Below are 26,962 nucleotides of genomic sequence, written 5' to 3' on the forward strand. Positions count from 1 at the left end.
AGTGAACTGGATGAGTTTTTAGAGCAATTAGCATTTGTTACACGGTTGCCAGTAAACCAATTTTTCCTTCCAGATTTTTATTGCATTCAAAAATCACCACCTGTTAGGGTGGGATTCAAACCCAGAGCATTAGGCTGGGGTTCTGGATGATTAATCCAGTGACATCACTACTGCACCACTGCATATCTAGATGCTCACAGCATTCCTGTCTTATTTCACCTGTTGGCACTTTGCTCCCTCAGGCACAGCTAACATGCGCCCATTACTTTGGTTTCGACTTGCCTTTTGACACAGACACACAGCCAGCAAGGTTGTCATGGTTATCAAAAGTCAGCAGTGAAGGGGATGGACCTGTTGTTGCATGGCACTGTGCTTTGCCAATCTCACACCTGCACCTTCTGCCTGCAGTGTACACGGTAAATGCACCGCATGTGCAAAAACCCTTAAGTTCTCAATCAAGTCAAGTCCCTTCAGTCAGGGGGTCCCAGCACTGTAAATCAAAGACTGCCTTCAATATCAATGTAGGAGTTTGGACATGGCCATTCAGCTGTTCAAAGCAGTCAGGATCATGATCTTCCCTTCTTAGGGAGTCAGAAGATGAATGTCTAGCAACCCACCATCTATTTTGGCTCTTTATGCCCAATTGTGGGGGCTTTTTTCTTCTGGAATGGGAAAAAAAGGAGAGACTGAGTGAGGTAAAAGTGGGTAACACAGCTGTTAGTGCTAGTGAAGGTGGGGTGAGAGGTGATGCGATGGCCTGAACAGGTGGCACAGATGCCATGTAGGGTTAGTTCCTGAGGGAATTGGGTGAGTGAGAGTGAGTGAGGGAAAACATTGGATTCAGTAGTGGGAGTGGTAGAACATGAGCCTTGATGAGAGGTGTGTGCAGTAGCCAAGGTAGAGTAAATGTTAGGTAGCAAAGAGAAGATGATGGCCCTTACTGTTTAGGATCAAAGAAGTTCATTGACCTTCTTCCTCGCCTGTTGGGTGATCTTCCAGATGGCTGACACTGCACTGACCTGGATGGCAATCTTGGACCAGGCTAATAGGATTGATGTTGTGATTTCCTCTGACAGTCCTAGGGGGAAGAGAACATTTTGTCTGTGCGCCACCCTGTCCAACAGGACCTCCAGGTTCATTTGCGCAGAGCAGGGTACCAATTTCCCCCTTTCTGCTGTGTCTGGGGCAAATTTCACAAGCCATGCTCCAGGCTGACGTGCTTCAATGGGTGCGCAATTTTAAAGATGGTGCTGGTACCAAGAATCCTGGAATATCCCAGCAGTGGCAAGTACTTCCAGCTACAGTGAGTGAGAGCATTAGCCTGGCATTGGATAAGAGGGCAACCGTAGGGGTGTTGAACATAAGGAAGATTAGAACAATCATGCAAGAAAATTTGCTAAGCCTCGTGGAAAGAAACTCTCCAGGAAACTCGATGAAAATGACACTACCAAAATATGGTAAGATTCAGCTCATTGTTTCCAGTAAAATAATCATAGAATCCCTACAGTGTGGAAACAGGCCCTTCGGCCCAACAAGTCTACACCAACACTCAGAGTATCCCACCCAGACCCATCCCACTATAACCCACCAAATCTACACATCCCTGAACACTACGAGCAATTTAGCATGGCCGATCCACCTCGCCTGCACATCTTAGGACTGTGGGAGGAAACCAGAGCACCCCAAGGAAACCCATGCGGACACAGGCAGAACATGCAAGCTCCACACAGACAGATGTCCGAGGGTGGAATCAAACCCAGGTTCCTGGTGCTGTGAGGCAGCAGTGCTAACCACTGAGCCACCATGCCACCCCATGAAGAGTGGAATATGTTAAGAACTTTACCATAGCATTAACCACTTCAGTTTTTAGTCCTACAAGCTTTCGAATTCTTAAAAGTATATGTGGGGGCGAATGCTTAACATTGTTAAGTAAATGTGTACTTTTCTACTATTCAGTAAATATGGTATACTTACCAGACTATATGGTAATTATATGCCTGTGCTTTTTCAGGGATAATCAACAATTATGCAGTAGCCAACTGAATAGTAGCTGGATCCCACACTGAAGTTGTTCCATTGCTTATTCAAACTTCTGTTCACACACAAAAGCCTACAAGTCAAAAAGGAAACCAGGAACATTTTTGGATTAATCATCATTCATTACACATTGGAATGTTACAACAAGATAATGAAATGGGTCCCAGAATTTTGCATACAATGTCTGTAATATGTAACATCTGCAAAACTGACTTTTCTATTTTATAAAACAGATGTTTGTATCTTTGTCTTTTTATTTTCTCAAGGTTGCAGTCAAACTCTGGTACTTTGCCAAAGTGCCCATTGTTTAATATCTGAGCCTGTGGAGTACATTTTTGGAAGCATTTTCAGCAGTCGGGTTATCACAAGTGAGTTCACCTTTGTTTTCACCCCATGTTTACCAGCACAAACATACATAAAACTGCACCTCATGCACAAATGCATATCCATACATATGAATGCTCACTTTCCATTAGCAACCAAATATTGCCTTTGTGAACTGAATTATAGGTTATCTAACTTCAATGCAACTTTCTAATGATAACTTGGAAATATGTTAAAAAATTAAAAGCAAATTTTGATCTGTATGGGCTAATTTGAAATATTGCATTAATTAATTATTATTATCATGGTGCAATAATTATAACCCAGTATTCAAAAAAAGAATACCAGTCTCCTATCTGTAACATTTTAAATACTAAAATGTCAAACAATATTATTTCTAAAGTATCCTGCTGCCAATATCTTATGTGGTATTCTGTCATAGAATCCCTACAGTGTGTAAGCAGGTCATTCAACACTGATCCTCCAAAGAGCATCCTACCCCACTACCCTTTCCCTGTAACCCTGCATTTGCATGGCTAAACCATCTAGCCTGAATATCTTTGAATTGTGGGAGTTAACCACCACAGACAAAGGAAGAACGTGCAAACTCCACTCAGACAGTTGCCCAAGGCTGAAATTGAACATAGGTGCTGTGAGGGAGAAGTGCTACATCTAATGAGTTAATATCTCTGTCTTACACATTTCTTTTGTTTAAGACGTATTGGCCCAGGTATGTATAGTAAGACATGGGCACAGTGGTCCTGCAGTTCTTAAATACATGGCTGCATTAATACGTTTTAATTGTCTGGTAACCAACATATGAGCAACCATGCCAGATTGTGGAAGAGAAACTGGGCCAGTAGTTGCAGCTGATACCCCGGCAAATTACAATGGCAAATCAGGTCGGGGGAGGGGAATAGGACACTGAGGAACAGTCAGCACCTGATCAGCCAGCATGACAGGAATCAGAATGTGAGCAACATGGAGAGGGTTTCATTTGGGGAAACCAGGATTGGGAGAAATTGGGGTGGGTGGAGGGAATGGTATGGACTTAAGATTTCCATCATTCTGGGATAAGTATTCAAGTCGGTAATTACTAATTCACATTTGTCATATAAACGGAGTTGAGTAGGGACAATCGTAATTTCACTGGGCTAGTAACCAAAAACCCCAAGATACTGTTTTGGGGACATGGGTCCAATCCTGCCATCACAAAGGGTGAAATTGGAATTCAATGGAAATCTGGAATAAATTGCTGACCGAATTGTGGCCATGCTACCATTGTTGACTGTCATAAAAATCCATCTGGTTCACTAATGTCTTTCAGGAAGGGAAATCTGCCACCCTTACCTTTTCTGGCCTACATGTGGCTTCAGGCCCACAACCATGTGGTTGATTCTTAACTGTCCTGGCAATTAGCAATGGTCAATAAATGCTGCCCTAGCCAGCATTTCCTCCTCCTAATAAATGCAAACATTATTTCGTCCACAACCCAATGTGGCATTAAGCATTAAAGGCAAAAAAAAAATGAGCTTACATTTGTATAATGTCTCACATCCCCAAGCTGTTCCAAAATTCTTCACAGCCTCTAAACTAGTTCTGAAGTGTAAACTCTGCTGTGTTGTAGGCAAGAGCAGCAGTTAATTTGTCTGCAACAAAGTCCCATGAACAGCAATTAGATGTATAAGCAGTTAAGCTATTTTTGGTCATTGTTAGCTGAGGGACAAATGTTGGCTTGAACAACCACTGAATTTTCCAGCAATCAGCTGCAAATTATCCCCTGACATGCCATCAATGACTTAGAGCTTACTCACTGTAAGCATTCTTATTGAAAACCAGCACTGCCAAGGACATAGGCTTAAAACTGATTCAAGTCAGCCAGAAAGTTTATGGAATACTAAAACAAAATGTATCCTTAGACTGATTTTGAGGAATTAATCTTAGCTGGTGGCTCAGATGGCTATTCAATGCCAGAATGGTAACAATGTGATATCATCTTAACATCTTGATCAGATTACTCCCATGTGTATACAATTCTTATTTGATTTTGCCACAAAAATCCTGGTGTTCTCCTCAAGATCCTCATTTAATGAGTCACATAATTTTCAATTTGTCTGCAAATTTAACAGCAAGTGATTTCCAATGTTTTAAATTTACAATGCATAGGACATGGCATGCTAGCCAGGACAGCGTTTATTTCACCTCCCTAGTTGTCCAGAGGACAATTCTGAGTCAACCTCATTGCTGTTGGTTTGGAGTTACTTGTAGGCCAGACCAGTTAAGCAAGGTAGGTTTCTATCTTAAAATACGTTCGTAAACTGGATGGGTTTTTACCACAAGCGACAATGGTTACATTTTCACTGTTAGGTCAGCATTTTATTCTAGAGTTTTATTGAATTTTAATTTCGCCATTTGCCATGGTGAGATTTGAACCCATGTTGCAGAACGTGAGTCTGGGGTTCTGGATTCACTGCTCCAGCGACACTCTTGTCTACAGTGTATTTTCAGTCCCAATGAAAAGATACATAAAATGTGAAATATATTCTTTATCCAATGTTTTCCTTTAACTCTCAGTTATGTTTTGCCCTGCACGTTGGTGCCTTGTCCAAGAACATACTATTTTTGTGCCTGCTTGGATAATGAATATTATCAGGCTGTTTTTTTCCCTCTCTCATTTTAGGTGAGTTTCGTCCTGGTCGTAATTGACATACATTGAGTAGGAGTTCCTGCAGTGTCTTCCCTTGTCCTGTTGACAGAGAAAATCCTACCTACATGCACTAAAACTACCCTGACCGATCGGGGTAAAATTAGAATCCTGTATTCCTAGCAGACAAGCTGGATTCAAAGGAAATGGATAGAAATCAGGGTGCAACTTAAATCTCTAAACCATGTTTCTTTTGAGCAGTGCTCCCTGCTGGGAGCACAAAATCTGCAAATTTACCATTACTTAGCTTCTGTTTAAATCCCTCCTTAGTCTTGCCCTCCATGACTCTCCAATTACTCCCAGTCCTGTAAACTTGCAAGAATTTTGCATTTCTCCAGTTCCCACCTCTTATGCATTGCAAACTTACTTTGTACAACAGTGGCATCTTAGCCAACCATGAAAAGAACTCCAAAAAGTTTCTTCACGTCTTAACTTTCTTTCATCCTTTAAGATGCCTCTTAAGGTTGTCTGACAAACTTTTGATGACTGTCCTCATGCCTTCTTTTGTTCCATATCAACCTTTTACTGATCATAAAATACCTTGAGTCATTTTTACCATTTTAAAGCAGCTCTATAAATTCAATTGTCATGGATATTATATATTACTTCAGATCACTGACCCCATAAACTAAAAACTGAAAGAACTGTGGATGCTGTAAATCAGGAACAAAACCAGAAGTTGCTTGAAAAGCTCAGCAGGTCTGGCAGCACCTGTGAAGAAACAATCAGAGTTAATGTTATATTATCTAGGAGAGACTAGAAAGTCTCATTTAAGTTATTTAAAAACTAAAGTCTCCAAAATAGTTTATGGGGTCAAAAACAGAAATTGCTGGAAAAGCTCAGCAGGTCTGGCAGCACCTGTGAAGAAACAATCAGAGTTAATGTTTCGGGACCGGTGACCCTTCTTCAGAACGTTCTGAGATAAATATCCTAGATAATGTAAGATGCTAGGATTCACGATTAAAATATTAGTAATGCCAACCAATATATTGTTTAAAACAAATCTCGATTTTGAGGACTGTTACTTAACAGCTATAAAATGCCATAGAAATCCCATATTGAATATTTGTGTCAAACAGTTACCTTGTATACAATAATTTCTTTCGTACCATATCCATAATTATTATGTCCTGAAGCCTGAAATTATATTACAGAAATATGCATGTTTTATAACAAAGACGTGATGTGTAAAATTTTAAATGGACAAAATATTAAGAAAATAAACAATAAAGTTTCATTGTAAATATGTACCAATCAGAAGTAACGTGTAATACTAATTTTTGATTACAGGCAGCATCACTAATTTTAAATCTGAATGATTACATTGCACCTTGTTAACATATGAGGTGAGAGTGTTATCCACTGATATCAAGGCCACATTTGACCAAGAGTGGCATCAAGAAGATCTAGCAAAACTAGAGTCAGTGGGCATGAGGTGGAAATCTCTCCACTGTTTGGAGTCATAGCTGGCACAAAAGAAGATGGTTGCGGTTGCTGGAGGGCAGGCATCTCATCTCCAGGACGTCTGTGCAGGAGTTTCTCAGAGTAATATCCTACACCTACTATCTTCAGCTGTTTCATCAAGGACATTCCCTCATCATAAGGTCAGAAGTGGGAATGTTCACTGACGGTGCACAATGTTCAGCACCATTTGTGACTCCTCAGATACTGAAGCAGCCTATGACTAACTGCTGCAAGACGCAGACAATATCTTGGGCTGGCATGTGACAACTCACCCTCTCTCCGCACAAGTGCCAAGCAACAACAGTCTCTAGTTAGAGAGAATCAAACCATCATTTCTGGATGTTCAATGAAATTGCCATCACTAAATTCCACCGCCATCAAAATCTTGGAGGTTACCATTGACAGGAAACTATACTGGACTACCAGATGAATATGGCCAAAGATGCAGGTAAGAGGCTATGAATCTTGCAGAGACTACCTAACCTCTTGAGTCCTGATGCTTATCCATCAATGCACAAGTCAGGGTCTGATGCAATACTAAAACAAAAGTTGCTGGAAAAGCTCAGCAGGTCTGGCAGCATCTGTGAAGAAAAATCAGAGTTAACTTTTTGGGTCCGGTGACCCTTCCTCCAGTTCTAAGTTGCTTTTCCAGCAACTTTTGTTTTTATCCTTGATTTACAGCATCCGCAGTTGTTTCGGTTTTTGTAATGGAATACTTCCCATTTACCTAAGTCAGTGCAGCTCCAATAACACTCAAAGAACTTGATACCATCCAAGACAGAGATCAATTGGAATCCCATTTGCCACCATTTGCACCTTATCCACCAACTTTCATTCCCTCCGCCACTGAAGAGCAATGACGGTCATATACAAGGGCAGTGTATCAACTTGTCAAGCCACTTTTGGCACATGTCCCAAAACCATGACCTCTGTCTCTCACAAAAACAAATGCTGCAGACCCATGGGAACACCACCACCTGCAAGATCCCCTCCCAGCCACTCACCATCCTGACACCGAAACATATTGCTGCAAAGTACATATATTTATGCCTAATGGACTGCAGCAGTTCAAGAAGGCAGCTTACCAACACGTTCTCAAGGGAAATTCAACTGTCTGTGTGGAGTTTGCACATTCTTCCCGTGTCTGCGTGGGTTTCCTCCGGGTGCTCCGCTTTCCTCCCACAATCCAAAGATGTGCAGTTAGGTGGATTGGCCATGCTAAATTGCCCATAGTGTTCAGGGATGCGTAGATTAGGTGGGTTATAGGGGGATGGGTCTGGGTGGGCACTCTGAGGTTCGGTGTGGACTTGTTGGGCCGAAGGGCCTGTTTCCACACTGTAGGGATTCTATGATTCTATGAAATGCTAGCCCAGCCAGCGACCTTCACATCCCATGATGAATGAAAAGAAATAAATGTTAATAAGTAATTATTGCAGCAACCAAGAAGTTATAATCTGTAACATTTTGTACCTTCTTTTCCTGCAAAGCTGCTTAAATGTATAACTATTACGTGGAACAATATTTTGATGCAGCAAATGTGCTATCCCATGGGGTTGTGAATACTGTTTTGTATCAGTGATACCCCACACACAAGTTATTGATCTTGGCTACAGCATCACATGGAGATGGAATAACATCAGATTTCTAGCATTTGCAGTGCTTTTTTTATTATAAGCACAGAAAAACACTTGACGTGCTTTTCAAGCAGTGATACGTGGCTGATTATACATCATATTAGTTGGGATTTTTTTCAACACCTTTTAAATTAATGATTGCACTATTCATTATACGCATTTTTTATTCACTCATAGGATGTGGGCCAACATTTATTGCCCATTGTTTGTTGGCCTTGAGAAGATGGTGGTGAATGGCCTCTTGAGCTGCTGCAGTTCATGTGCTGTAGTTAGATCCACAATGTCCTTAGGAAAGGAATTCCAAGATTTTGACCAAATGATAGTGAATGAATGGCAATATATTTCCAAGTCAGGATGGTAAGTGGTTTGGAGGGAAACTTCCAGGTGGTGGTATTTCAAAGTATCTAAAGCCATTGTCCTTTTAGATGGAAGCGGTTATGGCTTGCAAAGGTTTTCTCTAAGGTTCTCTCCAAGAAATCTTGGTGAATTTATGCAGTGTATCTTATAGATGATACACACTGCCGCTACAGGGAATGGATGTGCTGCTATCAAGCAGGCTGCTTTGTCCTGGATGGTGTTGAGCTTCTTGAGTGTTGTTGGAGCTGCCCTCCTCCAAGCAAGTGGGTAGTATTCCATCACGCTTGTGAATTGTGCCTTGTAGTTGGCAGACAGGCTTTGGGAGTCAGGTGATAAGTTACTCAATGCCATATTCCTAGCCTTTGACCTGCTCTTGTGGCTATTGTATTTATATGACTAGTCCAGTTCAGTTTCTTGTCAATGGTGACCGTAGGATATTGATAGTGATGGTAATGTCATTAAATGTCAAAGGTGATATCTGGATTGTCTTTTATTGGAGATAGTCATTGTCTGGCATACGTGGCATGAAAGTTACTTGCCACTTTTCAGCCCAAGCCTGGGTATTGTCCAGGTCATGCTGCATTTGGGCATGGACTGCTTCAGTGCATATAAATATCATACACACAAGTTGCTTTATTCAAACATGCTAAGAAAACAATGTCTAATGTTAACAATTGTTTTTGTCAGTAAATGCAGAGTGTTTTCCTGTGTTTTGCATCTCTGATTTTGGGTTTTCAATTCTTGAACCTGGGATATTACAAGAATCACTCTTTATTAATATCACTGTCCTGAGCAATCAGCATGTCCTGAAACCAAGACAGTATTTGTGAGTTGAAAAATAACAGATGGTGAGAGAGCAAATGAATTAGAGAGTGTATGGTATCCATCCATCCTTCATTTGAGACTTGAATATGTACGAACAAGAGAAAGCAAAAACAACATAAAGCACCTGCAGATCTATAGATCACATGAGCTCTCAATATTCAAGGCACTGAGATAATACTGTAGTAACTATGGAATCAGAAAGTCTACTCTCCAAATGAAGAAATTGCTCTTTTATAATCTCCATTGGCCAATTACGATCTGGTAGAAGAGTTTTATCAAAAATAGATCATTTCTAATATTTAGCTGTGTTTCTTTGTGGTTGTTACTAGCATGATGAATAAGGGAATGTGCATGAATGCTATTTATAACAGCTTAATGGGAAACCTTTGATAATGAACCACGGGAAAGACTTTTAGCAAAAAGAGAACAATGGGATTGGAGGTCATCTTGACAGCCAGGTTTGTAATGTGTTAGGAGCCAGAAAAAGGAAACACAAAATAAATTTCTCAGTTGGATGAGATAAGTTGTGTTCTGCAGAGACTTGCACTGGGGCTGCAGCTTTTCATTATGTATGTTCATAATTCGGATGAAGGAGTGCAGAGTTATATATCCAAGTTAGCACATGACGCTAAATTAGGAATCATAGCAATACAGTGTGGAGCTGGACGAACACAGCAGGTCAGGCAGCATCAGAGGAGCAGGAAAGTTGGTGTTTTGGTTTGGGACCCTTCTTCAGGAATCATAGCAAGTTCTGTGAATAAGAGGAGAAAGTGACAAAGGAGCATTGACATAATAAGCAAATTAGAAAAGGTAAAATTTGACAGCGCTACTCAATGTGGGAGAGTGAAGTCACCTATTTTGAATCTGGAAAAGATAAATCAAAATATTTTCTTAATGATGACGCGATGAGCTGTGGAGAATAAAAGAGATTGGGGATAAAATGGATTTAGGCATTTTTGTACATAGATCACAAAAAACAAGTGCCCAGGTAAAACATGTAATTCAAGCACAAAGATATTGTTGGCTTTTGTCAAAAGAAAGCTGGAATGCAAATGTGATGCTTCACTTTTGCTAAAATCTCTGTCAGACTCCATTTGGAATACAGCATTATATTTGGTCACTGAACATGAGAGAACATATTTTGACTTTAGAAAGAGTTCAATATTGGTTCAGCAGGATTTACAGTAGTCAGTAGTTGCAGTATACGTTTACTACTTGACTATCAGTGTAGCAGTAACTCTATAAAACATTGTCTAGAAAGTACATTGTTTCATGTAGACACATTTGTCACTGTCGTACACAAGGTCTAACTGGTGAGACCTGTGAAAGATCGACTTTGGCCTATTCCCAAAATGATGCAAAATTCATGGGGAATATTTGCCTAGCTCCCCTCTATCAAAATGTCACTTTAAGAGCCAAAGAAGCCAGGAAACACTGTATGTGTACATTCTTTCTGCAATTTTCTGTTTCTCCCCTCTCACTCTGCCAGATTTCTGCCTTCGAAACGATTGGAATTCTAGCCTACTGTGTGCAGCGTGCACTTTCTGCCTATGTTTATTTCTTGCTTGCTCATCGGACTTGTCTGTCACACTTCAAGCATCACGCTCAACTTTCATTGCCATAACTCAAAAGAAATATAAGTAACAAGAATCATTTTACACAGAACCAAAATAACCAACATCTAGAGCCTTACCAATTACATTTATAAAAAGCCAGGGTTACGACCTGCAGCTTGAAGAATAATTAGGCAGTGACATAATTTAGTATTTACTTAACAGTAATTAATATTTATGACTATGACATGTGACACAGCTTCATCTTAGCCTCAGGACATCGTAACCTGTATTACATGATATAATGTTCCTATCCTTATAAAACAGTGTATCATCTGAAGTAACAGCGCGTACATAATTTTTTAGGAAATTTGAATAATTGTGAGACTGGAGGCAGCAGATTGACCACTTGTTGCATATTCTGTCAGATTTGCCTCTCTATTAAAGTTCAAAAATTAGAGCCCCATCAGAGCTAAGGGGTTGGATAGCATAAGCCAACTTGGTACAAGCTGGCAGCAGGTCACAATCCCAGCACCAGAACAGACACACCCAATAATATTGAGAACGAGAGCTAGTGACACCTACTGCATGCCACCAGGGGTATTGCTGGTGAAAGGGACATCAGTTTTAATCATTGCATATCGGCAGTAGAGGCAATCATGGAGAGTGTCTTCAGGATGCCAACTGAACAAAGAGCACAATCGTTTCATTTGCCTCAACATTTATTCTGGGAGTATTTTAAGACCTTGGATTTCTGTTGCTGGTCTCCAGAGCTGCCTCTGAGATCTGCTGGTTTGTTTACATGTCAATTCTGTTATCCTAAAGCAGACCCAGAACCAGCAGTATTCAGAGCAGCCCAATTTCAGGGGAATAATCTGAAAACAGACATTACACTTCTCATTGACAATTGCATTAAGGATCTGTCTTCATTTCCTAAAACAAAAAGGACTGAGGGATTGGTTTGTTTCATGCACTCTGTGTGCCTGAATTACTGACACTTGCATATCAATTCTTACCTTGATGCCCTAAACATTGTACTTAAAACTGTTACAGAGATAGTAGGAACTGCTGATGCTGGAGAATCTGAGATAACAAGGTGTAGAGCTGGATGAACACAGCGGGCCAAGCAGCATCAGAGGAGCAGGAAAGCTGATGTTTCGGGTCGAATTTTTTCTGAAGAAGGGTCTCGACCTGAAACGTCAGCTTTCCTGCTCCGCTGATGCTGCTTGGCCTGCTGTGTTCATCCAGCTCTACACCTTGTTATCTCTGTACTTAAAACTGTTACAATTTGCCAACGGCAGTCTGAAAATGTTGAAATCTTTGGATCTACAGGCATAACTTTAAAAATTACCTTCTAACTGACTTCAGAAGGCACTGCAATTACCTGAATGTGTCTCCTTAGACCTTTGACTTTGCACCGACAGGAGGACTTGAAAGTTCAGGACTAGTTCAACATAAATTTATCTTGGGAGCTAAACATCACAACTGTACACCAGACTACCTATGAACAATGTTATGGTAGCTCTGCCAATATTTAGAGAAAGATGTGTGTGATTTTCATATTGATGTACTATACCAGATGTAGCTTCACACAATGATTATAAACTGTTTGAATTTAGCACTTTCTGTGGTGTATGATGTCTCCCCAACCCCATAAGAAGGTACCCACAGCTGCATTCATAATTTATTTTAATCTCTATAGAAATGTTTTCCTCCTTTTCTGTCCTGCATGCATGAACATGATATTCCAAACTGGGACATGGGTCCTAGTTAGCAGCATCCATGGTCACCAATCTATGAGACAAAATAAGCTGTATCAGCACAAGCAGGCCTCTGATACAGCACCCATATGATTATCCTTTATATGTGAGTATTGACAGTGAGAATCAGCAATTATTTCATAAGAACAGTGGGATGATGAGGGGTTAGGGGGAAGCTTACACTACAGCCAACAACGATGCTGTTTCTTGTGATCGCCACTCACTTGCACTTTCCAGTAGGGGTCACTGGATGCCAATCAGGAGTGGTAATCCTGGCTGACTTTATTTTCCCCTTCCAAAAGATATCGGGGAGGCAGACACTCTGCTGCTTGACTCAGGACAACTAACTGAGCGCAGCCCTGGGATCTAACGAGGACATTCTCCTATGCTAATTACACAGCATATGCTCGGTTACACAGAGAAGGCCTATATATTCACTCCATAATGACATACATTCCACAACACGCATTGCCAACGTAGGCACCTTGTGTAACATGATATATTATCATGGTTGAACCTTCGCTACACATTAGCTCCGATTTGGGTACGAAAATCATGAATATATTGCACAAATTGACACACAGCCATCTGTGAAAACAAACTGATCTAAATCCATTGTATAGATTTCCCATCAAGCCTGGACCACATCCTAGAACACATCTGGTATTGTTTGTATCAGTAGTTACGCCCTGTCATTAATCCCCCTGCATATTTATTATCTATGTGTCCGACTGTCTTCAATGTACACGCCTCAAAAACAAGCACAAACTCATCGAAAACTGCTCGTATTAATTACTCAGGCGGCAGCGAAACTTGTTGCATGATGAGTTTTTTTGCGCTTAGTGTTGGTGGCTGCGAATTGTTTATTAATGTTTAACATATTGTATTCTGTGAATCAAATAAAGCTCCAGCCACAGCTATTTTGCAGGGGGAACTTTTCAGCCATTCGCCTCTTTCTTTCCTTGTGTTGGTTACTGTGAAAGAGAGCCATCTGCTTTCTCTATTTATGAACTGTCTGGATGTTTGATGTTTAAATATCTCAGCCTCCTACACCCACCAAACTCGCACTTTACAAGTTGCAGCCGCACCCAGAGCTGTCGGTGTAAATTTCCCATATGGTGAGAAGTCGATACATCTTAGGCTGTCATAGCACAGCTCACCCTAGCCGGACACTCCCATATTCATTATCGGCCTTTCTGGTCTCCAATCTACAGAACAATGTAAACTGTACAAGCTATTTAATATGACGGGTCCAGCATCAAAGAGGTGCGACTCTATCAAGGGTGTTCATTTCCACTCTTGCCATAGGCTGTTATTGTCCCGATCGGTTCAATCACATTGTGTGAGGGGAGTGGGGTTCTGGGGGCTGGGGATGTGGTTTCATCTCCTTCACCGAGAACATGGGGGACATTTTATGTTCATATTTAAATAGCTCTGGGCACAGGCACAGCCGGAGGTGCGACTGTCCCCGGGCTAACCTAGTGCCCTGTTTGCTCTGTTACCCCCACCACCCCACACACTTTAACCTGGTGCCAAGTTTGTGCCCAGCCCACTCTCTGCCCTCCAAAACCGAGTGATGACACATCTACAAACAAAACAGAAACAGAAGCATTTAAGCCGTGCAAACGCTGCAGGGATAGTCAAGGCTGTTTCTGCTGTGCATTGGAATTGGGAAGCATGTGTCCCTACTAGAAGTGGGAGCCGGCTGTCATTTACTTCCCCCACAACCCCTCCGCTGCCTCTTCTATTTATCAACACATTGACGTCTATTTAGCAAATGGGAGTAGAGGTCTGGCTCTGTCAGACCAGGTTACGCAAGCGCCCCAGCGCTTTGGAGCCACTTGTTGCAATTGGAGGGCGATATTTAATGGTTGGCAGTGATATGCCTATGTATATGTGCAGATCTATATATGTTTCTATGTATGTTGCATGCTGTGAAAAGGAAGCAGCGAGTCCCCAGAGGGACTGGATCGGGAATATCGAAATCAGAAAAGAAAATCTGGACTGTCCAAAGGGAATTCTCCATGTGGATAACGAGAGAGGAAAATAAAACATAGCAAGAAAACAGCAACACCAAAATAGATCATGGTTGACAACGCGAGTATAGTGGCTAAAACAACGCTGGTGAGGATTTTTTAAAAATCATTTCTATATCATTTATCCCACTTTCCCTCCGTCTCTCCCTGTCTCACTGAGCTCAGATCGCCCGGAGGCGTAATCCGGTAGCTCTCTCTCTCGCTCTCTGTAAATATTTTAATCAGGTTTGGCGATGGGGGGAAGCGATTTTTACAGAGATAAAGTGTTACTAAATAGGAGACGTGACAGGGTCTGCAACCCGTCACAGGGAGACGAGAAAATGAAAGGGGAGATTGTTTAATCTGGGAACAAGCGATTGAATCGAAAAAAAAACTATGTACATCGAGAGATAAAACAGAAGGCAGGATTTTGGGCAGATAAGAGTCAACACCAATCTACAGATTTTTTAAAAAAAAACAGGCGTTTATTCGGGTTGGTCCGTTTGTTGAGATTTTGTTTCTCGGGGAAAGGTAAATTCTATGTTATCATTCTTAACCCCCTCCCCCCTAAAAAAACACCAAGAAAAGGAAAGTCAGCGGCGAGAAAGCGATGAAATTTGTGATGAGAGATCGCTGAGAATAAAAGTGCGGAAACGGTCGGGCAGCGAGCGGAATAAATAAAGTGAATGAATGGGAGAGCAGAAAATGCTCGTTTGCTCCCAGAAAAAAAATCTAGAAATATTTATAACTAAAAAGCACATGTTAAAAACGAGGTTTTTATTGTAGGGAGGGGGCAGTGAATGCAACTGATCCAAGCTTTATACATATTTTTCAAGCAGGGCTGACTGAGTTTTGATAAAGTTATGGGAAATATGTTAAATCTAACGCTTATGTGGTTAAAGCGGAGGGGGGGAGGGTGTGTGCAGGATTGTGTTTGTAATGAAAACAATCGGAGAAGCTTTCCTGGTAATTACGGACAAGAAAAAAAAGTTCTTTTAAAGATTCTTCCTCAAGCGGGGAAGAGACGAAGTCACATTGTAACCAGTTCTGGAACTTGTAGCTTCGACATTGGATTTACAAATGAGGATCTCTATTAAATGCTGTACTTTCTAAGTGGGAGAGTTGCTAGATCGTGTCTGCAGAGCGAAATTCTGGATGTTTCTCTTTTGGGCTCGGTTGCAGTCGCTGGAGTCACTTGTTTCTGAGGACAGGCTGTAATGGGGCGTTGCACAATAGGGTCAGGTCATATTTAATTTAGTTTATTATGAAGCGTATTTGGTTTTCGTTGTGGAGTGTACGTGCCAACAAATAACAGCTAGAAGGAGCAGCGATCGCTCGGTCTACATCAAATACTCGGTGGGTTTTGGGAAGCCTTGCGCCGACCAAACAAAAAGTAAACTTTCTTTTTTTCTAAAAAAGAAAACACAAGGAATTGAGCAAATTGTTCTTATTGCGCTTTGAATTGCAGATAGATCTGTTGGATTCGTTTGTAACCCTTTCCATTCCGTGTGTTTGTGAGCCCCGGGGAGCGGTTGAAAGAAGGTGCCTATTAAAAGTTTCACTAAACGCAGATTGAGGGGTTTGGAAACTTCTGATACAAATTCTTGATTTTACTTTTCAAACATCCAGTCGTGTCCGGCCGTTCTGACAAGTTAACGATGCAGTAAAGTTTAGCTTTCCTCTCTTGAGTGTGTTGCAGTTTGGGGGTTTTTTTTGTGTTTAGAGAAGACCGAGGCTCCCCGTCTGTTGATTACACATGGTCAGCTTGCGTGCGAAGTTTGATCAAACTGTCCCGCATGACTATTTTGTGTTTTTTTTTTGCTTTCCCTTCCCACTTTGTACCAGCACCAAGGCTTAACAGCCTCTAATGGACTTGGTCTGATCCCTGCTGGAAGTGCACACTACCAGGCTCCCCACGGCATGAAGCTGGAAGCGGTGATGGAAAATCTGCAGCGGCAGCAACAGGCCAGGCTGGAGCTGGAGGAGAGGCAGAGGAAAGAGAGGGAGAGGCATGTGAGCCGAGCAGGAGCTGACAGTCAGCAACAGCAACAACAAGCCATGAGCGCCGCCGTGCACCAGCACCTAGCAGCTGCCCAGCAAGCTGCTGCTCTAGCAGCGGTCCGAGCTGCCGCTCTCGCCGGCTTGGGGGACGCCGGCCCCGGATCGAGCGGGGCCCATCGACCGCTGCTGGCAACGCAGCGCCGACGCGTCCCGTCCGCCCTCTCCGAGTCCGATGAAGACGAGCCTGAGCCCGGGGAGGAAGGGGAAGAGGAGGAGGAGGAAGAAGAAGAGCTGGGAGAGGAAGGAGAAGAAGAGGAGGAGGAGGAAGGAATGGACGGGAGTCACATTCATCGCGCTTCCGGGGTGCCAACCCCCGGGCACACTCTGAAAGGGACCCCGGTCCAGCTCTCCAGATTCGGGCAGCATCACTACCACCTTCCCGGCCAGTCTCACTCTCCTGTCGGTATCCCTCAGCCGGCACAGTCCCAGCAGCAGGAGTGGACCTACGAGGAACAGTTCAAGCAGGTAAGCAGATCTTTCCTCTCCAGTTTGAGCCAGGGTTTGACCCAGTTTTACCAGCTGGCAAAGGGCATGTGGGCGCAGACCATCTCCCGGAGTTGGCACCATCAGATTAACTTTCCCAGGATGTGACTGCCTCTTTACCTGTTGGGTTACTGCATGTAGCAGGGACCACAAGATGTTCAGCTGAGAGACTGTGTTGAATTTATTGTGTGTGTTTCATTGTGGGTGAGCCCGCACAGCGACCTCCAACTGGCGAAAATCCGAGTTCATACAGAATGAATGTGTTTGAAACAAGCGGAATACCCCGTTTTGTAAAGGGTCTTGTTAAAATATAACGATACAATAATTGTGTACACACATTGTGCTTATAGTTCGGGAGTACAGACTAATGGCTTTAAACTGTGCAATTTGTGCTGTGTATCAAGTTACTTTGTACTGAAGCAAATAGAGGCTTGGCACAGGTAAACTGTAGCATGTGCTTAGTTAACAGGTAGTTTCCCTCCATCCCCTTTAACAGGTTTACATCACTAAATGTTTACAGAGAATGTTAAGCCCGTCTATACTGAGGCTAGACTTTAGGAATGTGCAAGTAAAGCACATTGCCAAATGCTAAACTGTTTTCACTGAAAAGTTAAACAAAGTTGTAGCTAATTTTCTGTCTGTTACTTTTTGGTACTAGATGTTGTTCACAATTCAATACATTCATTCCTGTCCTATGCTGTTGTGATGATCAAGTAGAGGAAATAGATCAGTGGCAGTAAGAATGTACATGGTTCTTTTTTTACCATTACATTTGCAGTGTGATTTTTAGTGATTTTGCATTTAATCTTTCAACACTTTCTCCCTACATATTGGCAGATTAGTAATCAATGTGTTTTTCTGCTAATGCTGAGGCGATGTTATAAACTTACTGTTAACACAAACCATTTCACTTTATGTTACGTTGTTCTGTTTAGCAGTTTCTCAGTTCTTATTAAGATTGCAAATTCAACCTGAGTTTGGTTGAGAAAGTTGAGGATGACTTCTGACTGAACCAGGAGGAACTCTGAAGGAAGTCATTAAATTACTAACTTTCATGGCATTACAGTGAAAGGGTGAATTAGTTAGACACACTATATCAATTTGTTAAAAGCTTCTTTGATAGCCCAGCAAATTCAACCAGAGTCTCCAACCCAAACAAACCAAGAAGGTGAGACAACAAGGTGCAGGGCTGGATGAACACAGCAGGCCAAGCAGCATCATAGGAGCAGAGAGGCTGACGTTTTGGGCCTAGACCCTTCATCCTGTTTGTTCTGAGTTAGCTAATCTCAGTTTTTGTGGATCTGATAAATGCCACATTATTTTCAATAAATCTGACCTAAGAAATGGAAAATTGTCCAAAGCATACCCTACTAATGAAAATCAGCAACTGTTGATGGAGTTATACATGAATGCACATTGTGTGAGAACAGAATTGTGTTTGGTTATGAAGCTTTCCTCAAGCAAATGGCCTGTCAAAAGGGTCAACAGATGCACATGAATCTTGACAACTTGAATGAGGTGTATGAGGGTGATGCTGCCTGTGAAATTCTCATACAGTAAAGAATCAACATGCACAGAAAGCAACAATGTTCTTTTCTTAACTTTAATCTTGCAGTTTAGAATTTTGTTCAGAACTTTTAACAACAGTTGCTTTTGGTTGAAGAAAAATCAGAGTTAGCATAATGTTACATCACAAACCATCTGCTTGAAATACCACATTTAGTTCATAGAACATGTTTGAGGGGATTGTATCCTAATTACGATGGATAAATTTAACCAGACCTTAGTGCTTTGACTATTTGGAACATTTTTTCAGAATGGGTTTACACTGATGTCCAAATGTGTGCAGACTCATTGCATATAAATCCCTGTTATGTGCAGGATTTTATTGTATGTTGACCTTTTTTGGAATTTCTGCATGTTCAGTCCTATTTTATACTCTCATATAATTAGATTCTATCTTTGTTCTTATGAGTACAACAAGGCTTTACTGGAATTCACAACAATTCTCTGATGATTTTGCAACTTCTACATAATATACTTTACCCAATAATGGTAATGCAAATTAGTGACTTGTAAAACTATTCAAATTCACTAAAAAAAGGGGTGATCAAGTAACTTAATAACATGGGTGTCAAAGTCCAATGTCAAAATCACTGTTTGCATGCAAAGTAATGGTGTCCTAATCATTGAAAAAAACAGAGCAGTTCCAGCAGGTCAGCAGTAAAAGTTTGTTACATTAGAAGCAAATTACTCTGGATGTCGGAAATCTAAAATTAAAAATATGCTAAAAATACTCAGAAGGTTTGTGGGGAGAAAAACAGAATTAAAGTTTCTGGTAGATGACCTTGCCTCAGAATTGCAATGTGTTGAATATTTCTTGACATTTTAGTTTGTATTCTGATGAGAAGTGGGATAAAGGGCTATGGGGAGCCGGCAGGAAAGTGGAGTTGAGACCAGCATAAGATCAGCCATGATCATGTTAAATGGTGGGGGGGGCTCGAAGGGCTGAATTGCCTACTCCTGTTCCTAATTCCCATATTTCTATGTTCCTATGTGTTTAGCAATGAAACAGATGCGTTTCAATCACATTTTCACTAATTATCAGCTAATTCTAATACAATTAATATACAAGAGATTTACTAAGTTGTTGAAAACAAACAATTCCTGTCCCTTTGTTTTGGATTTTATGACGCCAGTTCACGTTTGTGCCAAAGTAAGACTAGATAGATGATTTCAAATGAATTTCAGTTGAGAACTATTGCTTTTAACCAATCAATCCTGTCTGGATACTTTTTTAAAGAACTAGGGTCCACTTGCAGGGAAGTGTTTCTCAATTGCAACAAAAATCTAACAAAATTCAGATAGTATATGTGAAATTCCTGCTGTTATATTCAAATTTGTTTTAATTAATGGGTATTTTTGTATATCGCATACAATAGGATTTTTAAAACTTGGATAAGACAATGCATTAAGACCATAAAGCCATGAATGGGTGTTACGTCAGTTATAAATATTGCCAGTGGCTACAGAGAATAACCAATTGTTTGGAATTATAAGAATCCATTGAAAATTATATCCATCCAATAAAAATAGCAGCCTAGGCTCAGTGTCTTCTTATTACACCTTGTACGGAGTCTTTTACATCACACAGTCCCAAATTTGATTCTTGGTTTGTGCAGAGTTAGCTGATCTTGCCTATCAGTTGAAGCACAGCAGTTAGCTTCAGCCCCTGTGGGTTCAGAGGGTAATGTTTTTTGTTGAGGGGATAGGGAGGGTGTTGCAGTGGGAGGAATAGCCAGGGTTTCTGATTGCATTGACCCATGTAGGAAAATGATTGGTAATCAGATCTTGAAAGAATTTGAATCAGCACTGGTGTCCCCATGAGCACATTGGTCGGTGACACTGTCCAGAGCGATCTGTAAAGATGGCCACTTGAACAAGGTGTCTGAGGATGCTGAGTACCCTTGAACTGTAGCTCAGCATAAGTGAGGACAGCAGGGGTGGAAGCTGAATCATATAACATTTGGTAAAAAAAGATAAAATCCACTTGGCTTTCTATGGGTGCCAATAATGGAGATGATCCATATTTTTAAAGGAATACAATGCAAAAATTGAAATCGATAAGCATTTGAATTGATTTGGTTTGCCCATTTCATCTTTCATCTCGAGGTAAGGAAAGGAGGAACTGCTAATGCTGTTAACCACAGCTATCAAAAATGGCTTCCAGCAGTGTGGAACTACTTTCCCATCTGCTTCTAATTTGCAAAGTACCAGGTATCAATTATAGACTGAGCTTAATTTGACATGGAAAATGGAAGCACTAACAATCTCTGATCATTAGGATTATTTTCCAATACTTTTCCCCCTGACCGCATTGTATGCATTGTTCATCAGACTCATTTGGAATTGCTTAAGACTACATGTGAACAGTTGCCTAAACGTGAGTATAGCAAGAGATAATTGTTAACAGAAGGTTGACTTTTGCACACATGTATATACTCCTTGTATTAGGAAAAGGGTTTACAATACTGCGTTGGATCTGCAGACTACACCATAATGACTGTTTGTGAATTGCACTTTGTGAGTAATGGATTCAACAGACCAAAAATAAGTGGCAACAAAAATTGGATTGATAGTATTGTGTTAATTGCCATTTGATTGGGCTGCACCTTAAGGTCTTAAAAATATAAGCATATATCTTTATAATGAAAATACAGGATCTGTGCTGAAGTCAGTCACACTAATAGAAGCAGCCCATTGCAGTAATACGTTGCCTGGGGATTTTGTTCCCTTAAACTTCACTCCCTCCTCTCCTGAAAACGTTACAATCAATCTCCAAAAACTTCAGCTGCCTTATGTTGCCTTGCCCAAGTGACAGTCCTGACAGTGTGAGCCTCTGCATTTTGGTAAACTATATGGGTGGAGGGGATATAGGCGATGGAATTACGAACAATTAGGAAGATGTAAGTAAAATTAATCAAATGTCCAAATGCATAAAACAATATTAAGCTGTATCTGCTGGAAATTATTAAACAAAAGTAGAAAATATCAAAAACACAGCAGGTTATTAGGCTTCTGTCAACAAAACAGATAAGCTTCACAGATCTGACTGAGTTGCTGCTTGTTTACGGCTTCTACTGTTTTTGGTCACTGCATAGTTTAGAAGTAGAACTCCTGTGCCTGATATTTCCTTTTCCTAGTCTGGGGTCATAGTGACCAATGATGATGCTCAAATGGATGGTCAAATGTGGAAAAATGAATTCCAAAGCCTTTCTCCTCCAAGCAGTGTATTTAGTGTGTGAGCTAATAAAGTGTACTTGAAGCAGATTACTTGACTACTGCGGGAATAAAAAGCTCATGAGGTAACATATTGACATGGACAGAAGTTTGACTGGCCAACAGTAGACAAAGAATAGGCATTAATGGGCCATTTCCTTGTTGTCAGTGCTGGGGTATCAACATTTTACAACTTATTTTTAAATGACTTGGATGAAGGTAAAGTTGCTAAATTTGCTGCTGACACAAACTTGGACTAGTACCTGGAATTTCTCATATGAGCAAAGGTTGGATGGGCTAGGCTTGTATTGTTTGGAAGAGTAAGATATGACTTGATTAAAATACATAAGATAATCCAGGACAAAAACAGAAATTGCTGGAAAAACTCAGCAGGTTTGGCAGCATCTGTGCAGAGAAAACAGAATTAACACTTTGGGTCCAGTGACCCCTCTTCGGAACTGATTGTAGATGGGAAAAGGTTTGTTTTTCCAGCAATTTTTGTTTTTGTTTCAGTTTTCCAGCATCCATAGTTCTTTGGGTCTTTTGTTAAGATCCTCAGGCGTTTGACAGGATGGAGGTGGAAATGATGTTTTGCTCTTGTGGGAGAATCTAGAGCTAAGGGTCACTTTTTAAATAAAATATAAGGCACAGATGAAGAAAAGATATCTTACCTTATGATCTTGTATCAAGTGAAAGATAAAAACATACAGTGTGGTAAAGGTTAGTGGGAAAGTTTTAAAAGCCAACAAAAGATGACCAAACAACAATAAAGAACGAGGGAATAAATAATAGGACAAACTAGAAAGTAATATAAAAATGGACATTAAGAACTTCTTTGAATATATAAAAAGGAAAAGAGAAGATAAAGTGAACATAGGGCCCTCAGACTATGAGGCTGTTCATGTAATAATGAGGAACCAGGAAATTGCAGAGGACTTGAATAAACACTATGCATTGGTCTTCAAGGTAGAGGACATTAACATTGGTTATAATGTTCCAAAATTCCCTGATTGTGAGGAAGGTTGCAGTGGATTGGAAAAAAAGCTAATCTAATGTCCTTATTCAAAAAGGGAAGAAGGCAGAAAGTAAGAAATTATAAACCAGTTAGTTTAGCATGTGTCATTGTGAAATTGTTAGAATCCATTATTAAGCAAGTAACATCAGGACATTTGGGAAGTCAAAGCACAATCCATCAGAATCAGAATCAGAAATTGCTGGAAAAAACTCAGCAGGTCTGGCAACATCTGTGAAGAGAAAGCGGAGTTACCATTTCAGGACCAGAGACTCTTCTTCTGAAATGTTAACTCTGCTTTCTCTCCACAGATGTTGTCAGACCTGTTGAGATCTTTGTTTTTAGCAATTTCTGATTTTGTTTCTGATTTCCAGCATCTCTGTTCTTTTTCCATCAGAGTCAGCATGGTTTTATGAAAGGTAAATCATGTTTGACTATTTTGCAAGTGTCCTTCAAAGATGTAACAAACAAGATGGATAATGGGGATCTTATGTACAGTGTATCTGGACTTCCAGAAGGCATTTGATAAGGTGCCACACAAAAGGTTAATTCAAGGCAAGGGGTAATTTACTCACCTATGTAGAGGATTGGCTAACCAACAGGAAGCAGAGAATCAGGACAAATGGATTTGCTTCTGGTTGGCATGATGTAACTAGTGGGGTGCCACAGGGTTCAGTCCTCGGGCCCAATTATTTACAATTTATATTAATAACTTGGATGCAGGAATTAGAAAGTACTATAGCCAAATTTGTAGTTGACACTAAAATAGGTTGGAAAGTAATTTGCAGTGAAGAAATGAGAAATTTACAAATGGATATGGATTGGTTAGATGCATGGGCCAATGAATAGATCCTGGGTTCCTCATGCATGGAAAACTAATATGCAGGTACAGCAGGTAATAAGGAAGGCAGATGGAATTTTGGCATTTGTATCTTAGAGTATAGAAGTGGGGAAGTGTTGTTTGAGTTGTTCAAGGCATTAGTGAGAACACACATGGAGTATTGTGTACAATTTTAGTCCCCTTGCTTGAGGAGGCATGTTGGAGGTAGTCCAAGGAAGTTCCACTAGATTGATTACAGAGAAGAGGAGTTTGTCTTATGAAGAAAGACTGAGCAGTTTAGGCTAACACTGTCCCGGAATTTGGAAGAATGAGCGGAGATCTAATTGAGGTTTATAAGATGTTAAAGGAGATTGAAAAAAATAGAGACATAGAGAAGATGTTTCCTCAAGTAGGGCAATCTAGAATGAGAAGTCATAATTTTCAGATAAGAGGTAGCAGATTTAAAACAGAGATGAGAAATTGCTTCCCTCCAAGTGATATGAACCTGCGGAATTTGTTATTTACTGTGTGGTGGATGCAGGGACACTGAATAAATTTAGCAAGAAGATTTTTATTCAGTAATGGCTTGACGGGTTATTGAAATTGGGCAGGAAAGTGGACTTGAGGCTGAGATGAGATCAGCCGTGATTGTATTAAACAGTGGAGCAGGCAGTGCTGAATCGCTTACTCCTGCTCCTAGTTGTTATGTTCTTATGTCTGCTTCCATCTGGATCCTCCTGTCACTATTTATTTTAATGTCCCCTCTATAGCATAATTATTTGATACAGTGGGAAACGGATTCCACTTGAGTTCAAGTAAAATCAGACCCAACTGAATAACTCCTTCTTTCCCCAATAACAATGTCAGCACTCCATAAATCAAAACCCATTTCTCCTACACCAGCTTTTCATTCAGCCATTTCATTCTGGTTTAGGTAATAATCCAAAGATTAATACTCTTTGTGATTTCACTTTTTTAAAAAATATACACCCTAACTTTTCACATTCTGTGAGTAAAACCTCTTTCTTGATCATGTTTTTACCAAGAAGGACATGCTACCCTGGCCATAGCAAAGGAGTACATAATTAATACTGCAGAGGAAGGTAAATTTAGTAAGGAATAACTATTGGATCAGCTTAAAACTGATATGGCATCAGAATTGGAATTGGATGAAAGGCATCCACAGATACTGGAGAAGTAAGAATGGGAATTGCAGAGGCACTGGCCTTAAATTTTCAATCTTCCTGAGACAGTCAAAAGACTGGAGAATTGCAAAGTCATACTGTTGTTGAAAAAGTGCTTAAAGATAATAGATACACTTCTTGCATAAGTGCCATCCTTGTTCCAAGGGTGTGCTACACAAATGGCGATCAGATGCCTAACAGTGGTGGAAAATAGTTGACCTGGTAGTGATTTACCACAAACAGGCCAATTAAGAGCAAGAGTAGGGGATCACTGTCCAATTAAGGAGAGCAGGCAGTCTCTTGGAGCATGAGGAAAGAGAAAAAAAAACAGTTCAAAATTGTTAAAATCCAGTAGAAAGAAAGAACCTGTACTACTGGCACTACCGGAGTTCTATTTTCAAGTGAACAAGACCATTTTGGACATGTTTACTGTTTTGTCCTCCTGGAGCAGCTGCATGCTGCCTTTTAAGGAAATGAGAGAGAGAGAGACAGAGAGAGTGTGCCCCCACTTTGAGATGTTCCACCAGCATTTTAAACTCTCCAGTTGGAAGTTTCCCTTTGCTGTTTGGCTACCACGTAGAGGGGGATCACCACCACAGGGCTGCCTTTGACTTCAGCTGAAGGGAGCTAGACAAGAACGAACCACACTGACTCTGTACTCCTTCAGGAGGCTGCTTCCAGGCCACGAGTCTCGTTTTCTAGATCTTGGTGAACCCAAGACAAACTGAAATATTCCAGTCTGCCTCCGAGAATAGGCAGCTATTGACCTTTAAAGAGCCCTGTTTGGCTATTTGCTACTTGTGGGTATCCCTCCTCTGGAAAAATAATCTAGAGCACCAGCAAATTGGCACACTGGCTGGTGGTATAAAACTCCATGCCCGCTCACTTTTGTGACCCTAAACATCCAAATTCCATTGCTAAGACTGAAAAAAAAATCAATTTTCAATTTTTATGTTGCTAACCTGAATAGAGTTGTAGAGTCATAGAGGTTTACAGTATAGAAACAGGCCCTTCAGCCCAACTTTACCATGCCACCCAGTTTGCACAATTAAACTAGTCCCATTTGCCTGTGTTTGGTCCATGTCCCTCCATTATCAATTCTGTCCATGTACCTGTACAAATGTTTTTTAAATGACAAAATTGTACTTGCCTCCACTACTACTTCTGGCAGCTGTTCCAGGCATTCACCACCCTCTGTGTGTGAAAAAATCATCCAAAAAAGGATAATAAATCATTACGTAAATAGTAAGAGCTAGATATCCTTGTAGCGAAGAAGCATATTTTAAAGAGAAGATCCAGTATGAGCTGCATGCCTTAAAATGAAATGTTATATGGACAGAGAACCACTAACAAAACTGCTGAATCTGCATAAGTACCATCAATTTAATAGCGCTAGCCTGACAAAAGCAGTTGCATCGAGTTAATCTCCTGTGTCCTACTGATATTGAATCCCAGACTGCGCATTAACAAGGAGACTGTGCTACTGGCACTGAACATCGTGTAACAGGAGAGGAGAAAAATACATATAGAGGTCATTCTCCCAACACAGGAAAATTTTAAAAAATACTTACATATCAGAAGGTGTTCTTACAGTCACACATCAATATTATGGCACAGCTCCCACTGATAACACCAAGATTCTATCTTTCATTGGGATTGCAGATAGTAGCAACATGTGGTAGCAACTTGTAAACATTGCTGCTGAAGTGAGAGGTTACGGTGGCAGCTTTTAGGGAAGTAATTGTAGAGAGCTAATGTTTGTGACTGAAGCTCTTTATTCCTCAGCTGAACCCAGTGCCAGTGGTATGTACAATTGTGGCTAGATATCATGATATGTATAGAGCCCAAGATAACAAGGTGTAGAGCTGGATGAACACAGCAGGCCAAGCAGCATCAGAGGAGCAGGAAGGCTGACGTTTCGGGCCTAGACCCTTCTTCAGAAAATGGGCC

The 26,962-nt window shown here is 40.8% G+C and overlaps 1 protein-coding gene across 1 annotated transcript in view; it reads left to right on the forward strand.

Moving 5' to 3' along the window:
* Positions 1-14,692: 14,692 nt before the first annotated feature.
* The window catches only part of LOC109923704 (AT-rich interactive domain-containing protein 3A-like), a 148,297-nt gene continuing 136,027 nt past the window's right edge, over positions 14,693-26,962 (forward strand). The window contains exons 1-2 of the mRNA XM_048604565.1: positions 14,693-14,782; positions 16,519-17,199. Of these exons, the coding sequence (XP_048460522.1) occupies positions 14,744-14,782; positions 16,519-17,199 (720 nt within the window). The 5' untranslated portion in view covers positions 14,693-14,743. The remainder of the gene's footprint in view (positions 14,783-16,518; positions 17,200-26,962) is intronic.

This window comes from Rhincodon typus, chromosome 1, assembly GCF_021869965.1.
Source record: "Rhincodon typus isolate 14 chromosome 1, sRhiTyp1.1, whole genome shotgun sequence".
NCBI lineage: Eukaryota > Metazoa > Chordata > Chondrichthyes > Orectolobiformes > Rhincodontidae > Rhincodon > Rhincodon typus.